The sequence below is a fragment of the Lampris incognitus genome, chromosome 10 (genome assembly GCF_029633865.1).
Source record: "Lampris incognitus isolate fLamInc1 chromosome 10, fLamInc1.hap2, whole genome shotgun sequence".
Classification (NCBI taxonomy): Eukaryota; Metazoa; Chordata; class Actinopteri; order Lampriformes; family Lampridae; genus Lampris; species Lampris incognitus.
The window spans coordinates 23,461,665-23,480,873 of NC_079220.1; the positions used below are offsets into that span (position 1 = coordinate 23,461,665).

The 19,209-nt window shown below is 41.1% G+C and overlaps 1 protein-coding gene across 2 annotated transcripts in view; it reads right to left on the reverse strand.

Moving 5' to 3' along the window:
* The window catches only part of unkl (unk like zinc finger), a 32,100-nt gene extending 20,874 nt beyond the window's left edge, over positions 1–11,226 (reverse strand). For both annotated transcript variants that reach the window (XM_056288536.1, XM_056288535.1), the window contains exons 1-2: positions 11,162–11,226; positions 10,324–10,533 (exon numbers count right to left, since the gene is read on the reverse strand). In XM_056288536.1, coding sequence (XP_056144511.1) covers positions 10,324–10,533; positions 11,162–11,226 — 275 coding nt within the window. The remainder of the gene's footprint in view (positions 1–10,323; positions 10,534–11,161) is intronic.
* Between the last annotated feature and the right edge of the window lie 7,983 nt (positions 11,227–19,209).

Here is a 19,209-nt window from a genome sequence, read left to right on the forward strand (position 1 = left end):
GCAATCCCAGAAAATATGGTAGTGGTTTGCATTTTGGTTTCCCCAGTTTATCCAGCAAACAGGGAGGTTACTATCATAATGTGATTTCTGAGAGGGTGTAATAAAATACCTTATCAGGTTTTTCTCAACCAAACTCCCTCCATTTCTGCGAACTAGTACACTCCCATTGATACTTCCATATTGTTGTCCATTCTTCCTCAGATATAACTGTCCCTCCTTCTTCCTCCCATTTTGTTTTAATGTATAAAGTCGAATGTGTTTTAAGATTTAACAGACCCTTATATGTGCATGAAATGATTCTACTATAAGTATCTGAATTATATGCTCTTCTAAACAGTTCTATCAGACAAGTACTTGCCTCGGTTACATTTTTCATCTTCATATTAACATGATGTCACATCTGCAGGTACCAATAAAAGTCTTGTTTTTCAAATAAGTGTTTCTTTTTAAGCATTCAAAACTGAGCAGTTCCTTCTTTCATTATATTGCATATAATTGTTATTCCTTTAGCTGTCCAGTCCCTAAGTCTAGTATCTAGTTTATTTGGTGTAAAATCTGAGTCATATGCACACCATTTAAGAATTACAATATCCCCCTCTAGTTTATATCCTTTTTATAATAGTTTTCCATGTTTTGAGAGTGCATTTCAGCCATGGGTTATCCGTAGTATTTACATAACTTTGTAGATTGTTATCAGCTAAGATTGCCTTTATGGGGATGGAAGGTATCCTCTCTTCAATATTTTTCCATTTGAGCATCACATGATGGGTTGTACCAGCATATCATAACTCTCATCTGTGCTGCAAAATAATAATCTTTAATAGAAGGTAGGCCCCATCCCCCATTTTTTTTTTTTGGCCAACTGAAAAGTTTTGAGACAAACCCTAGGTCTTTTACCTTGCCATATGTACCTTGATACCATTTTGTCTCATTCATTGTATTTGTTTCGTTTAATCTCTATTGGTAGGGTCTGAAAGAAATATAATAGTCTGGGCAATATATTAATTTTAATGGATTCAATCCTTGAGCTGAGACTAAGGATAGGAATTAGGTTCCATTTTGTTATGGCTTCCTTAATTTTTAAGTTATAGGCAAATAATTGTATTTTGATAGTTTTGCCAAATTTTTTGGCATGTTGATGTCCAACTATTTGAAAGACTCTGTTTGCCATGTCAAAGGGTATCTACTTTCAATTTCTCTGGGTGTGCTATAGTTATATGAAAGTAACTGGGTTTTATCTATGTTGATCTTGTATCCTGACAATTGACCATATTGTTCAAAGGACTGCATCAATTTAGGTAAAAAGTACGTTGGTTGCCCTAGATAGATCAAAATGTTGCCTGCGTAACAGGCCAATTTATGCTCTGTGCCTTTAATAATAATTCCCCTGATATCTTCATTTTGTCTAGCTAGTGGTTTCAAATATCATGCAAAGAGTAGCGGTGACCATGCACCGCCCTGTCTCGAGCCCCTTTCTAGGGTAAAATTATTTGATAAATAACCATTAATTTTAATCCTAGCAGTGGCCTTGTCATATAGTGCCTGTATAGTTTTAATAATTGTGTCATGGAAACCAAATCTGTGTAGAACTCTGTAAAGAAAATTCCAGTGAACCGAGTCAAATGCCTTTTCAGCATCCACGCTTATCACTATTGCTTTAATTTTAGTTATTCATTTATTTCGTATTTGATCCATAATGTGTAGTGTCCTTCGTATATTGCCTTGTTTTTGGCATTGTTGTATGAAACCTGTCTGATCATTATGTATCAGTGTGGGTAGGAACGCTTCTAATCGTTTGGCCATGATGGAGGTAAATAGTCTATAATCTACATTAAGAACAGATATTGGTCTAAAAGACCCACATTCCATTTTATCCTTGCCTTCTTTTGGTATAGCTGAGATTATCACCTCCTTCCAGCGGGGTAGCGTTTGCGCCTTTTTTAAAGCCCAGTTCAGCGTAGGGAGTATAAACAGGAGTTAACTCATTTTCAAATTCTTTATACCACCCTGCCATATAGCCATCTGATCCTGGTGAGTTGTTTAATTTTAGTTCACATTCAGTTATCTGCAATCACTGTTCTTTTTTGTTCTTGAACTGCAGATTATAGAGTTTTGTAAAACACTTCAAAAGCTTCCTGAATCTCACTTAACTTATTTTTTTATCACTTTTGTTCTTGGATTCCTAATTCTATTAATTGTGTTTTCTGTTATCTTCTTTTTTAATTTCCACGCCAGTATTTTCATAGATTTAGATCCACTTTCATAATGTCTGTTTCAAAAACATTAGATTTTTCCTGATTTCTTGTGTAGCCAAACTATTAATTTCATTCCTAATTGTTTTTCTAATTTCCTCTAATGTATCCTGTGCCAAACTCAATTTGTTTTTTTCCCTAGTTCCTTCAGCTTGTTTTGTAATTCCTCTAATGTTTTATTCCTTGTTTTTTTCTTGTAAGAAAATACTGCTATGATTTTCCCTCTAAAGACAGCCTTTGGAGTATCCCATAGAATGGGAGATTAAACCTCTCCATTATCATTGAATTCTAAATAAAGACTAATTTATTTTTTAATTTGGTCCTTAAAATTGGGATCATTGAGTAGATGTGAATTTAGTTTCCATGTAGTACTCTTTGGTTGCAGGTCAAACTCAACAGATAAATATATAGGTGAATGGTCACTTAAATTTATGGTCCCAATTCCACAGGTGTTTATTTTGTCTTTATCTTTTCCAAATGTTATGAAATAGTCTGTTCTTGTATATACAGAGTGGGGGGCAGAATACTAAGTGTAATCCCTTCTGTTAGGGAAAAAAGATCTCTCTCCATATATCAATTAAACCCATGTCCTCAAAAAATGTGTTAACTTTCTTATGTAGGGACTTAGTTTCATGGGTTTTTCTTCTGGAAGAGTCTAAGTTTGGTTGTAATTGTAAATTTAAATCTCTCCCACATATCAGGAGACCTTCTGTTTCCATTATTATATATTAGTGATTTTCTGGAAGAAACTAATATCACTTCCTGGGGGTGCATATATATTCAATAGAGTAACTGGATTGCCATCTATAGTCCCCCTTATTAGAATATATCTGCTCTCCTTATCTCTCATTTCGAATACTTTTTCAAAATTTAGCTTGCTTGAAATGAGAATAGCAACTCCTCTCCTATGTGCTGATTTATATGAAGAAGAAAAAACAAATTAGAGAAGCCCATTCTCTTTAGTTTTTCACGCTCCTTATCATTTAAATGGGTTTTCTGTGGATATATGTACTACATGGGCTTGTTCTTTCTTCACTTTAGACAGAATTTTACTGCGTTTGATTGGACTCAACATGACATTAAAAGAGATGAATTTTACTTTGTCACTAGTCATATATATTTATCTGTCAGTGTATCACTGAAGTTGGCAAAATAGAACTTAACCAAACTCCCTGAACAAGCAAGAACAAAGACACGAAAAAACAAATAAATGAATAAAAAAGACGTTAAGGAAGGTGTGATTCCAAGGCTGGGGTCTCTGGTAAATGACCCTGGGCTGAGCTAGAAAAAATGTCTAGCTGTGAGGGGAAGCCTCTCCTACCTGTGGGCTGAGGGCTCCCACTGCAGCATCCAAAAAAGTAAATGAAAAAGTCTATGTCCATTACATAAGAAAAAACTTGCCTGTATATTCCTCCCATGTGTATATTCTGATTTAGATGGGGAAAAATGGAGTGGATATAAAGAACAAAATAAAAAAATAACAGAAAATCCACATTATAATATATCATTAAGATGAATATAACACCATCTATTTTGGGTTCTATTTGGTTTACCAACCCTTTTGAGATTAGTCAGAACTTATGGCTCTTCTGGGGGAGGTGAGGGCTGTCTTCTGAAAATGCGCAGTCTCTCTCTGATATTCTTTACTCGCTCTTCTCCTGCCCCTACTGTCTCAATCCTCCCATCATTTCCCAGGCGGAGCGGGATAGCTGCTCAGGCAGGCCCTCCCTCGGTGTGATCAAGCTGACGGGACGTCCTCTGTCCTTCCTGTCTGTAGTCACCTCCTCCACTGTCTGGTACAGCCGCGTCGTGTCTTCGTAGAACACTCGTAGTTTAGCAGGGTACAGAGTATGGAAGCTGATCTTTCTCTACTTAAACACTCGCTTCGCTTCAGAGTATTTCTTATGCTTCTGCAGGACCACTGGGGGGGGGGGGGTAATCTTGATCAAAATATATTGGTCTCTCGTTCAAAAACACCTTCTTCTTTCCCCATGCCTTGCGCAGAATCTCCGATTTGGTGTTGTAGCGGAGGAAACTGATTATTATTGACTGTGACTTGTCTTTCCTATCCTCGGAAGGTCTCAGGGCAAATGATCGGTGTGCTCTCTCAATGTCAAGCTCCATAGTCGGGCAAATCTCCAGCGTGTCCTGTACTAACTTTTCTATAAACTCCACCATAGATGACACCTCCACTCCTTCGGAAACATTACATATCCTCATATTCTTCCATCATGACCACCCTTCTTGGTCGAGTAGTTCATTTTCTTGTTGATTTATTACTTTTATCAGCTTGCTTAGCACCTGTTCGACGTTTTGAATGCGATCTTCTACCTTTTCAATTTTATTTTTTGATTAACGTCGGCGAGCTCGGATTTAATGTCACTAAAATGTTGTTTATGTCTTTGTGGAAGTCCTGTATCTCCTCCAGAACTTTAGTTAAACTGGCCACTTCGTCTGAATGAGGGTTAGCGTTAGCTTTGTTACCTTGTGCCACTGTAGGAGAGCTGTTCGCCGTATTTTCTTTGCTTACTGGCTCTGCAACGGTCCTTTTTTTGTTTCCATCCTTTTTTCCCATTCTTGCCCCCCTTACCAGTTCAAATATTATCAGAGAGATTTTGTATTTGACAATTTCACGGGGCGAAATGTGTATTTTTTCGGAGGAGTTGTTATTTTAGGCTGCCATTCCGGGTGATGACATCACCGGAACCCCACTAGTAGGCCTTTCCAACAAGCCCCCAGACACCCACAGATACTAACACTGCCCCTGACCCCCCCCATCCCCGTTGACCCTCTCTACCCACATGACATACACCTAAATACATGCACACACTCACATGCACGAACAGTGCAATATATCTATCTGCCCTACTTTGCCCTCTATAAAGGGACACTTCGCATAAAGCTCCCACTACCCTGTAAATAACTCTTATTCTACAACAACTTCTCATTTCATGAATAACTCTTATTTAAAAATTCTCATTTAACATTCTGTAAATAGAGTACTTGCCATATTCCCTGTGTTTCTACATTATTGCAACTTATTTCACCTATTTTTATTTTATTTTTGTCTTGTGTATATATATATATATATATATATATATATATATATATATATATATATATATATATATATACACTACCATTCAAAAGTTTGGGATCACCCAAACAATTTTGTGTTTTCCATGAAAAGTCACACTTATTCACCACCGTATGTTGCGAAATGAATAGAAAATAGAGTCAAGACATTGACAAGGTTAGAAATAATGATTTGTATTTGAAATAAGATTTTTTTTACATCAAACTTTGCTTTCGTCAAAGAATCCTCCATTTGCAGCAATTACAGCATTGCAGACCTTTGGCATTCTAGCTGTTAATTTGTTGAGGTAATCTGGAGAAATTGCACCCCACGCTTCCAGAAGCAGCTCCCACAAGTTGGATTGGTTGGATGGGCACTTCTTTGAGCAGATTGAGTTTCTGGAGCATCACATTTGTGGGGTCAATTAAACGCTCAAAATGGCCAGAAAAAGAGAACTTTCATCTGAAACTCGACAGTCTATTCTTGTTCTTAGAAATGAAGGCTATTCCATGCGAGAAATTGCTAAGAAATTGAAGATTTCCTACACCGGTGTGTACTACTCCCTTCAGAGGACAGCACAAACAGGCTCTAACCAGAGTAGAAAAAGAAGTGGGAGGCCGCGTTGCACAACTGAGCAAGAAGATAAGTACATTAGAGTCTCTAGTTTGAGAAACAGACGCCTCACAGGTCCCCAACTGGCATCTTCATTAAATAGTACCTGTTAGAGCCTGTTTGTGCTGTCCTCTGAAGGGAGTAGTACACACCGGTGTAGGAAATCTTCAATTTCTTAGCAATTTCTCGCATGGAATAGCCTTCATTTCTAAGAACAAGAATAGACTGTCGAGTTTCAGATGAAAGTTCTCTTTTTCTGGCCATTTTGAGCGTTTAATTGACCCCACAAATGTGATGCTCCAGAAACTCAATCTGCTCAAAGAAGTGCCCATCCAACCAATCCAACTTGTGGGAGCTGCTTCTGGAAGCGTGGGGTGCAATTTCTCCAGATTACCTCAACAAATTAACAGCTAGAATGCCAAAGGTCTGCAATGCTGTAATTGCTGCAAATGGAGGATTCTTTGACGAAAGCAAAGTTTGATGTAAAAAAAATCTTATTTCAAATACAAATCATTATTTCTAACCTTGTCAATGTCTTGACTCTATTTTCTATTCATTTCACAACATATGGTGGTGAATAAGTGTGACTTTTCATGGAAAACACGAAATTGTTTGGGTGATCCCAAACTTTTGAACGGTAGTGTATATATATATATATATATACATATTATTATTATTGTTATTATTATAAACTTTTACCTTACTTTTGCTGTTAATTTTCCCTCATGCACCAACATACCAAGTCAAATTCCTTGTATGTTCTTGAACTACTGGGCAATAAATACGGTTCTGATATTTTTAACACCATTTTCTCATCATTTTAATGTCTCTTATTCATCTTACCCCTACTGCACATTAAAGGGAGTTAGTACTACAGAGGTTACTATGCAAGTCTGTCTGCACTAGTCAGAATAGGAGGGCTAAAGTGAAATAGCTTTTCACAGATAGTGTGCAATTATTTGCAGTAGTGGACTGATTTCAGTTATTCCTCCAAAGCTAGTGGGAATTTTTTTTTTGTGGCGCAGGATGAGCAGAACTATGAAGCTCACTGAAACACCAAGACTTGGGCAGGACTATGAAGCTCATTGAAACACCAAGACTTATTAATAAACTATAACCCCGGCCTAAGCATTGCACTAGTAATATGATGAACACTGCTCCCAATACAAACGTAAAGCTTACAATGCATGTCTAATCAAGAATTCGGATACTTGCGCATATTCACATACATGAAGTATTTACATCAGACCAGTTGGCTCCTATGAAAAAAATAAAGATCTTCACTTCATCCAATGCTAATGTAGAGGCAATGCCTTCAGAATGCACAGCCAATGAGCGTCTTCAACACAACCAAGTTTTCCTTCATGAATAGCAACAGTTTCCATGGCAACAGATAAGGTAATAAAAATTGCTTCTATTGTTAGAGGGGGGACAGGAGGGAGGTTGCAGCACTTCATTCTCAGTAAAGACAACATTTTCCTTTTAAGAAATGTTTTACCATAAAGATTTCTCACATTAAAAAATAAATATTGTAGTGATAGAGCAACTTGTTCTCTGAATAAGGTGAGGCACCTCCAAAGTGGCTTGTTGATATATCATCTTTCAGAGAAGCAAAAAATAAATAAAATGATGCATAGCTTCTTATAGGATTAATGTGGGCCTAAATAAATACATTACTTAATTCTTTTGAAAGACCAAAATGTAAACCCCAACATAAAGAGATGACCATGATGGCTTGCCTTTACAAGGTGCCAGAAAAGCTTTATGATGTCATGGTCTAGAAACTATCTCAAGCAAGATTTTGATATTCTCACCATGCGCAGAAACATTCTGCATGTGAAAAACAGGAAACTGGGACACTGCCTTTTTGCTCTTTCAGCCAAACAAATATGTAATATCAAGGGTATTAGCGCAAACAGATATTATTTAAGCACCACCTACTGCAGGTGTAGATGAAATCTGACGACAAAAGATAAACTTTACTGATACTGAAACTCTTTGAATAAAGAAGTGAATAAGTAAGAGCTGTCTTCTACTGGCTGGTAATTTCAGAGGCTTATAAAGGAAAATTTCAGAGGGAAAGAAGTATCACTGAATTTTCTCTGGGCTGACCAATTCTAATTCCGAGCCTGGCTTCCCTCATGTTTTATCCTTTTCAGATAAAATATATGGATATTATTGATTAAAGATATCATACTACTGTCTAAAGCAGTCCATTTGTGCAGGGAATGGTGAAGCTTTTTGATTATCAAAATCCCTTTGGCAGCAAGAGGGCAGTTTGCCATTGTGGTCGGCTGACATCACATGATACCGACTGCTGTGACCTTTAATTTGCCCGGTCCAAGGCCCACTGTGAACACAGAATTGTGAGCATGTTTTGAACAGAGCACCCTTCTACAGTTCATTACCTTTCACAGCAAATGTTGATTAAACTTAAACATTAACCAGCAGCAAATAAATTAAAGGGAATAAGACTTGGTGCTGCCTGCTATGCTTCAGTTCACCACTGCATCAACATTTTGCTTGGTTAAAATACAGTAACATGTGGCTTGATTAGGCAAATATACTCATATTAAGATTTAGACAAAAGCCGATCTGGTAGCTAATCTAATAGCTAAAGGGGAGGCCGGCTCAGTCATTGGTCTCAACCCAAACACAGTGGAGACCGCAGCGGAGAAAATGATGACAACCAAGCCACTATCCATTGTGGATAATGCCGCCCACCTTCTTGGTTATACTGGTGTAATGTAGTGCATGCAGCTGTATTAGATATAGGCTGCTACCACCCATGTGGATCAGGAAGCGTTTCAGTGAGTCTTTTGTTGCTTTGACCATCTGACTGTATAATAACTCTATAGTGACTCACCTTGTGCCAGAGTTATGGTATGTGATTTTATTGCATAACATGACTTGTACACTTCAGTCCTACTTTATGCACATATAATTTGGAAAGATGTGCAATATTATCTAAATAGTACGTTTGATCCCAGCTGTACAGGTACTGCATCCTCAAATTAATATCTCTATTTTTATTGCTTTTCTAGCAATCTGAAAACACAGATGAAAGTATAGAGAAACTGAGGGATAATGTAGGTAAAAGTAGAAAACTTCAAATAACCAAGGATGTATCCACACAGACCAAGGCACCCTAAACACTGAGGAGGATATGAGATGGAAAGTGTCTTTATTCACATGGCTATGAGTCGCTGTGTTTCAACTGGACCTTTTTGATTAAATATAGGCTTTGTAATTCACTTTTCAGCTCCTTCCCTCCTTGGTTTTTAGTCTTGGTCTGTGTGGATACAGCTTTACTTATTTCCAGTTTTTATCTAGCAGTCATCCCTCCGCATTTCTGTTGTTCCTGTTTTCCAATGAGCACCGAGGCTACAACTGTGTGGTCATCACACTTAAGACTGATTTTTTTTTTTACCGCAAGAGCTCTCAGTGCTATTTCTAACAGACATAACGCTAACATATTGTCTTTGATATTTCTGCACTGTATTGGGCTGTCTTTTGCACTTTTACAACTGTGTAATTTCCCCGTAGGGTTAAACGCAGATCATCTTCTCATCTTGAACATATACTGGTATGCTCTGTCATGTGCATCTACCTCAGGCATGTATGCAAGTAACCTGCTAACATCTATTTCAGCATCTCTGATATATTCTCTGCACCATAGCACTTTATCACATCTTATTTTGCCTGTATAAGTCAATCCTTGTGTATACATCTGAAGATTGTTGTGTTGTAGTGTTGTTATTCTATGTTAAGTACACTGAGAGAGCCACGAAACCGGAGTAAAATTCCATGTATGTGCAAATCTGCATGGCTAATAAACATGATTCTGATGACGACTCATTCTCAAATGAACCTTCCACACCTCCTGACAAATATCCACAAGTATTTGATATTTCAGTTTCTCAGAGCTGATGTAGCCGTTTCTAATGGATTATATATAACAAAATATCTGTTTCCAATAAAGATGGGACAGAGGTGCAACTTCTGTTTCGACCAATGAGGGAACACAGGGAAGCAGTCGGTTCAGTGATGCTGAGAGGAGCGGAGGTGGTTTCGGTCCTCTCTTCCCTCGTGTTAGAGGGAGGACCAAAACAAAACAAAAGCAGAATCTGACGGTCACGCATTCTCGCTTGACAACTAAACACCGAGAACAATATGATGTATGTTTGCCTTCGTTAACATTTTTCGATGATATGACGCCGCCTGCAACCAGGAATGATTATTTAAGAAAGAAGCAAACGTACAAACAAACAACGCCGCGCCGCCAAACGCGGTGACAGAGGCTCAATCAGCAGCGTCAACAAATTCACACGACAAGGAAAGAAAAACTGAACAATTCCGATAACTGGAACCTTCCACACTTACTCGTCTCCATCCGGGCAAATCCCTGTAGTCTCGTCGTACTTTGTGCAGTAGACATCGGGGCTGTAGTTGAAAGTCCCGTCTCGTCTTCTGATGGGCCGCCTTCGCCGCTGGTTGAGGAAATGCCAGTGGAAACAGGTAAAGGGTCTGTGCTGCGTACACTTGTGCTGAAGGAACAGCGGACACTGCTCCGTCCTGAACTCCTTCAAATAGCTGCAACAGCAAGGAAAACAAAAGTGTTAGCATGCACAGTCACCCGTTTCGGGCAAAGAAGAGCTGAGGTAAATGGCCGAGGTTTCGCGCTGCGTTGACAGCGGGGCAGTTTACCAAACGCCTCGCAATGCCAGCGTTAGCGGGGCATTTCCAGAGATAATACGCACTGATTTGGACGTAACGCTTATGGAGGAACACATTACGTACGTCTATAAACGTGCGTAGCGAGAAGGAACTCAAAATAAGGCCGTGCTATTTACAAAGCGGACTGGTTAGCGAGTTGCTGGCTAATCATTTTGCTGGATAAGTTACCGCTGTGATTTCCAAAAACCGGCTCAAAACGCGCACTCACCCCCCCCCCGGTAACAACTATAAACAATCCATCTAACGTTTGACGCGACCATTTTCTAAATTAACCCCTCTGTCAGCAACACAACGCCCGCTATCGTTAGCGTGCAATCGCTGTTTGCTAATGTAGGTAATCACAAAGCCAGGAAAAGCACCATGTTTTTTTACGCATTGAGGGGAGTAAAAAGAAATACGGAACTGCAAATGCACACGTTTGCAAGTCCGAAAGAAATTTTTCGGCAACGGATGATTCGGCTCCTTTTGCGTCCGCTTTACTCACGTATAATGGGTAGGTTTCTCAGTTTGAGGAGAAGCATTGGCCGCCGTTTTCGAAACCGACGGCATTTTCAGTCAAAACAATACACCGCGCATGCGCACGGCTCAGTCGCTTGTATGCACGTCTCCCAGGCACCGCACAGCGGCAGGCGGGAGGACAGGAAGGGGGACAGGGACAATGAGCGCCCCTCTCGTAGCATCCTCAAGCATTGTCCTTTTGACACACACACACACACACACACACACACACACACACACACACACACACACTAGTGACGTGCGGTGAGGTCAGTGGCTGGGTAGGCAGTGGGCATTCACAAATCCAAATTACATCCTTTTGTGCTCTCTGTTTTATAACAATCTGACCCTTCTTTATTCTTCCAACTGCCACGGAATTCTAGAATATCGTGCCACCCTGGCTGAACTACATTCCAAATGAAAACCTAAACAACAATATTGTCAAAGTATATATGAAGTACTTTTTTCTTGTTTTATATGGTTTTTGATAGCTGTGAAATGACCAAGTAACACCACTGCCTTTCCTTAGAGCTTCCAAACCATTGTGGATTGCACTGTGGTCACTACAAACAGCAGTTATTAGATATTTGCAAATATTGTTGAAACATTTCCTGAAATGAAGAACACAAACACAACACAAAGAAACATAATTTGTGGTACAAATATGTAACATATGTACAATATACTACTACTACTACTTTCGGCTGCTCCCATTAGGGGTCGCCGCAGCAGATCATCTGTATCCATTTTTTTCTGTCTTCTGCATCTTCCTCTGTCACACCAGCCACCTGCATGTCTTCCTTCAACACATCCATAAACCTCCTCTTTGGCCTTCCTCTTTTCCTCTTCCCTGGCAGCTCCATATTCAGCTTCCTTCTCCCAATATACCCAGCATCTCTCCTCCACACATGTCCAAGCCATCTCAATTTTGCCTCTCTTGCTTTGTCTCCAAACCGTCCAACTTGAGCGGTCCCTCTAATATAAGCATTCCTAATCCTGTCCTTCTTCATCACTCCCAGTGAAAATCTTAGCATCTTCAACTCTGCCACCTCCGGCTCCACCTCCTGTCTTTTCATCAGTGCCACTGTCTCCAAACCATATAACATAGCTGGTCTCACAACCATCTTGTAAACCTTCCCTTTACCTCTTGCTGGTACCCTTCTGTCGCAAATCACTCCTGACACTCTTCTCCACCCACTCTACCCTGCCTGCACTCTCTTCTTCACCTCTCTCCTGCACTCCCTGTTACTTTGGACAGTTGACCCCAAGTATTTAAATTCATATGCCTTCGTCACCTCCACTCCTTGCATCCTGGCATTCCACTGTCCTCCCTCTCATTCATGCATAGGTATTCCGTCTTGCTCCTACAGACTTTCATTCCTCTTCTCCCCAGTGCATACCTCCACCTCTCCAGGCTCTCCTCAACCTGCACCCTAATCTCACTACGGATCACAATGTCATCTGCAAACATCATCGTCCATGGAGACTCCTGCCTGATCTTGTCCGTCAACCTGTCCATCACCATTGCAAACAAGAAAGGGCTCAGAGCCAATCCTTGATGTAATCCCACCTCCACCTTGAACCCATCTGTCATTCCAACTGCACACCTCACCATTGTCACACTTCCCTCATACATATCCTGCACCACTCCTACATACTTCTCTGCAACTCCTGACTCCTCATACAATACCACACCTCCTCTCTCAGCACCCTGTTGTATGCTTTCTCTAAATCTACAAAGACACAATGTACCTCCTTTTGGCCTTCTCTATACTTCTCAATCAACATTCTCAAAGCAAACATCGCATCTGTGGTGCTCTTTCGTGGCATGAAACCATACTGATGGTCGCTAATCGTTACCTCTCCTCTTAACCTAGTTTCTATTACTCTTTCCCATATCTTCATGCTGTGGCTGATCAACTTTATACCTCTGTAGTTGCTACAGTTCTGCACATTGCCCTTGTTCTTGAAAATCGGTACCAGTATGCTTCTTCTCCACTCCTCAGGCATCCTCTCACTTTCCAAGATTGTGTTAAACAATCTAGTTAAAAACTCCACTGCCATCTCTCCTAAACATCTCCATGCCTCCACAGGTATGTCATCGGGACCAACTGCCTTTCCACTCTTCATCCTCTTCATAGCTGCCCTCACTTCCCCCTTGCTAATCCACTGCGCTTCCTGATTCACTATCCCTACATCATCCAACCTTCTCTCTCTCTCATTGTCTTCATTCATCAGCCCCTCAAAGTACTCCTTCCATTTTCTCAACACACTGTTCTCGCTTGTCAGCACATTTCCATCTCTATCCTTCATCGCCCTAACTTGCTGCACATCCTTCGCAGCTCGGTCCCTCTGTCTAGCCAATCAGTACAAGTCTTTTTCTCCTTCCTTAGTGTCTAACCCAGGGGTGTCAAACTCCAGGCCTCGAGGGCCGCAGTGTCTGCAGGTATTTGTTGCAACCATGCACTACACCACCTGATTAAACTAGTTCCTTTCCCTTCTTGATCCAGGAGGTGAGCTAATTAGTTAAATCAGGTGGTGTAGTGCACAGTTGCAACAAATACCTGCAGACACTGCTGCCCTCGAGGCCTGGAGTTTGACACCCCTGGTCTAACCTGTCATACAACTCACCATACGCCTTTTCCTTTGCCTTTGCCCCCTCTCTCTCCATTTTACGCTGTGTCTCCTTGTACTCCTGTCTACTTTCTTCATCTCTCTGACTATCCCACTTCTTCTTTGCTAACATCTTCCTCTGTATAATTTGCTGTACTTCCTTATTCCACCACCAGGTCTCCTTGTCTTCCTTCCTCTGTCCTGATGACACACCAAGTGCCTTCCTAGCTGTCTCCCTCACTATTTCTGCAGTGGTTGCCCAGCCATCCAGCAACTCTTCACTACCACCCAGTGCCTGTCTTAACTTCTGCCTGAGCCCCACACAACAGTCTTCCTTCTTCAACTTCCACCATTTGATTTTCGGCTCTGCCTTCACTCGCTTCATCTTCTTGTACAATATATAAATACATATATTTGTATATATGTATTTGTGAAATTAAATGGTACATAAATTATGTTCCATTTCATTAATTCAGTTCCAGTACTATGATGTATAATAAAATGAATGATAGCAGAATTGAGAGTGAATTCATGCAAATTAACTGGGTGCTGAGGTGACAGAATGTTGAGATCATATGTACTGATGTCACCTACAGATTAATTAAAAACACTAATTTGGGGGCAATACATGTGAACATAGCAGTTAGTCACTTAGGGCATGCTTTTACCCAAAACAGTTTAGAAGCAAACTCATAAGATACAAAGTAACATCAGCATATTAGGTGACAAATGGTGAGAAGGTAAACATATAATAAATCGCATGTATCCCATCATTAATGCTTATCATGTGCAGTTAGATCCCAGTCCAGTCCAACTACATAATATGACAACTTGTAAACATTTTAAAAAGTGAATCAACATAATCACAAAAATTGTATGGTGAAAGTGAACGGTAAATAGTATTTATGAGTAATTGCACTGATTTGTAGAAATGGAAGACAAACTGAGATGACTTGCACAAATCTGTAAACTTCAAAATGGTTGATAACTTTCAGGGCTATTTTTGATGTAATGGTGGGAGATGAACTGTCAATCAATGAAAAGAAAATGTGGCATGATGGCTTAACCAGCCTGAAAAAAAAAACCATGGCAAAACTACAAGTAAAAAAAAAAAAAGATTGTGACTTGGGAAGCCATATATGACCCATGTACTTGTGTCATTCAAAGTATTTCACAAATTAGCCATATCTTACAAAACATAGTGACAAAAGCATAATAAATTATACTGGCTGCAAAGCATGCATGCAAGAATCCACTGCCGCTAAACACTTCAGTTCATCTACACATTTGCAAAAGCGCATGAATGTAAGAACAGTGGCATACCTTTGTGAACTCATTTGTATAGATTTGTAAAAATTAACAATAAATATCAATTGGAATTACAGAAAGAGAAGGGGGAGGCTGGATCCCATCACCATCAATGGGACTGCTGTAGAGAGGGTGAAGTGCTTCAAGTTCCTTGGTGTCCACATTACCGAGGACCTCACCTGAGATGAACACACCGGCCATATGGTGAAAAAGGCGCAGAAACGCCTCTTTTACCTCAAGTGACTGAGGAAGTTCAGCATGGGGCCCAAGATTCTATGGGCCTTCTACAGAGGCACATCCGAGAGCATCCTGACTGGATGCATCACTGCCTGGCATGGGAACTGTACTGCCCACAACCGCAAAACACTGCAGAGGATTGTGCAGACGGCCCAGGACATCAGTAGATGTGAGTTTCCCTCCATCCAGGACATATACAATGGACGTTGTGTCAGCAAAGCCCGTAGGATTATCAAAGACCCCAGCCACTCCAACTATGGACTGTTCCAGCTGCTACCATCAGGCAAGCGGTACCGCAGCCTCAAAGCTTGGACCGGTAGGCTCCGGAACAGCTTTTTCCACCAAGCAACCAGGCTTTTGAACAAAGAACATTAAAGACACTAAGCCTGGTGCTGGACTGACTGGTACTGACCTATGGTCTTCAGCGGATAATTGGTTTACACACACACACACACACACCCACACACACAGATGTAGCTTGGCATACACAAAAACACGCAAATATGCAAACAACTACACACACATATGCACATTTATTAAGGCTGGGCCTACACACACACACACACACACACACACACACACACACACACACACACACACACAGCTCCTTACATACGCCGCACACTATTTATTATTATTACTACTTTTTTTGTTCTATTTTGTTGTTATTTTATTACTATTGTTGCTGCAGTGTTGAGGAGCCGGAACACAAGTATTTTACTCTCTTGTACTTGTATAATGAGACGTAACAAATAAAGAATCTTGAATGTTGTGTAGGTTTGTAAAATCCATTACTAAACACTTCGGTTCAGCTACACAAACAGTTGCATACCTTTGTGAACGCTACAATGTATAGATTTGTAAAAATTAACAATACATATCAATGCAAACGTTGTATAGATTTGTAAAAATTATCAATGAAACCTTGAATTAAAATATATCTACAAAATAATTGTATAAAAAGCGCTATAATAAGGATGTGAAACAATGAATATGTGCTGCTGATAGGGAAACCGTTTCAGCGATGGTTGTCTGATGCAGGACAGCATTCTATAAAAGCCAACATTTCCAGATAAAATCAAATTAAAAATCATATTGTAGTGAACTCGGGGGTAGCTGGGGACCGCCGCAGCCGGGACGCGAACCCGGGTCTCCCGCACCACAGTTCGCGTACCGGCTGCGGCGGTTCCTGGCTGCCCCCCGAATTTGCTACATTGGTGTGAAAAGTGGGATGGTCAGACGTGAGGCCATCGGAAGCGCGTACGCCAGAGACGTGAGGGAGCTGGTATGCTGAAGCGCGGGGACGCACTCCCCGAAGGAGGGGGGTAGTGTAACGATCACGGATGTGTAGACTCGCTAGCCCTTGGCTAACAGGTCGGACCCTTTAGTCGACTGGTTAACGTAATTGCCCATGGTGCGGGAAACCCGGCATTTGGATGGAACTCTTGTAGCGAACAAATAAGATGAGAGGGTATTCTGAGGCACATCGTTCCTTGAAAACCACTCACACAAGACCTTTGACAACCGTTCAGGAACATCCATTTAATTTTCAGAGGTTTCATCTGCATCACTGATCTCCTCTCCTCACTGTCGAAATAACTGTTGCAGTCCATGTATATGTAACGACCCTCACTTGTGCAGGTGTTCGTGATAGAGATTCAGACCAGGGGTTCCTAACAGTGGCTTTTATTACCTGCATTCACAAATAAAACGACAATCCATGAGATTTCTGCTGCAACGCGACTGCATACAAGTCTCCAGCGGAGATGGTCTAGCTCTCAGGTACGGATAGCGCAAATGCGCAAAATGTGTCAAAGCGAAAGTAAATAGACAAACAGTCGCGCAGCCTCATATTTAACCTTAGTGAATGCGGTACAACATCTGGGGTTTACACAAACCATCAAAAAGCATTGGATTACAATAACATGTTAAAATACAAATTTTGGGAGAATTCACTTTATCTGAGTGAGGTCATTTTCAACTCTGTTACACCCACCCCCACTGAATTCGGGACAAAATTATACACATGTTCGCAAACTATAGCTATGATTCATCTGGTGTCATGGGACTACACACAAGAAGACCGACTCTAGAAGTATCCTTTAAGGATATGGTGGACAGAGAGCGACGTCAAAAACTCTCCAACCAACCACCGGTTATAGAATGCCTTACACATTCTACACTTGCCTAAAAACTGTCAATACACATAGAAGTAGGTATAAGTGTTCACCTTGTACCGCACTTCTAAGGACATTAGAAAGATCTGCAAAAAAAAGAAAAAACAAAGAGACTTATGCCCTAAGAGCTTGAACTACAGCGCTGCATACAGTCTGAACATTCTGCCGCAGTCGTCTAGTGACATCTAGTCCAGCTATCGTGTAAAGGAGCCTGTTAACTGGTCGAACGACACGACCCAGACGTGTAGTGCGGTGTGGTGCAGACTCAGGCAGTTCAGTGGGTGCAACAGTATGTGCAGCGTCACTTACAGAGTCAGAAGTAACTGTAGACAAAACTGTGTGATGGCCACTAACAGTCGAGGTGTCATCCCTATCAACAGTGTCATCAGTGAGTGAGGCGTGAGAGAGTTCAGAGTGTGAGTGTGAGTCTGGGACCTTGTCAGTCAACACGTCGTTAGTAAAGTCAGTAGAAGGCTCCCTAGCACCTCCTTCAGGAGACTGTTGACTTGGGGTGTTGTTCAGGTGACTGACCCATTCTCTGGTTCTCTCCTCAGACGCAGGCAGGATATCTGAGTAATTTTCAGGTTCAGGGACGCTCACAAGACTGTGCACATCATCAACTCCACATTGAGTCTCATCCTGCTGAACGGACACTTGAATCTGAGTGTGCTCTGACGTAGCTTGACCTGAGGCCATGGAATGGACAGAGACGGAGGACTGGACGGAGGACATTGAGAGACCAGACTGAGAAGACTGTGGCACATCTTGAATAGGAAGAAAATTCACCAGCATAAGTAGATTACGATGGACAGTCCGCTCACGCCCTGTGACAGTGTCCTGTATCTTATATGTGTGCGTTTGGGGATTCAGCTCAGTCACAGTGTAAACAATAGACTCCCATCGGTCAGCAACTTTTCTCTTTCCTCTCTCTTTCTTATTAGCCACAAGCACTCGGTCTCCAATTTCAATTGTCGGTCCTTTCGCTTTCCTGTTATACAGTCTTGCCTGTCTGTTCTGTTCCTTTGTCACATGCTCTTGAGCAATTAGCACGGCTTCCTTAAGGTCCTCAGACAGCTTCGTGACATACCTGCCAAAGTCGGTCACATCAGGGTCAGTCAAGATGTTTCCAAACAGGATATCTACTGGAAGACGGGACACCCTTCCAAACATCAGGTGAAATGGTGCATATCCTGTTGTCTCATGGGCAGTGCAATTGTACATGAATGTGAGAGTTTGTAAACATCTGGGCCAGTCTTGCTTTGATTCTGAGGGAAGAGCTCTGATCATATTGCCCAGCGTTCGATTAAAACGTTCGACGCTGCCATTTCCCATCGGGTGGTATGGAGTAGTATGGGACTTTCGCACACCAGTTAACTGTAGAAGTTCAGCGATCAACTCGCTTTCAAAGCTTGGACCCTGGTCACTGTGGATCCTCTCAGGGAATCCATAGACGCAGAAATACTTCTCCCAGAGGACTTTCGCTACTTGTTTGGCTGATTGATCCCTGCAGGCAAAGGCCTGAGCCAGTCTGGTAAAATGGTCGGTCATTACTACAACATCCACAGATTTGTTGTGCGAATCTTCAGCTGACCAGAAATCAATGCATACAAGTTGCAGTGGTCTGGAAGTGACAATACTTTCAAGAGGAGCTCTTCCTACAGGCTCGGCCATTTTGCTCACTATACAACGCTGACAATGA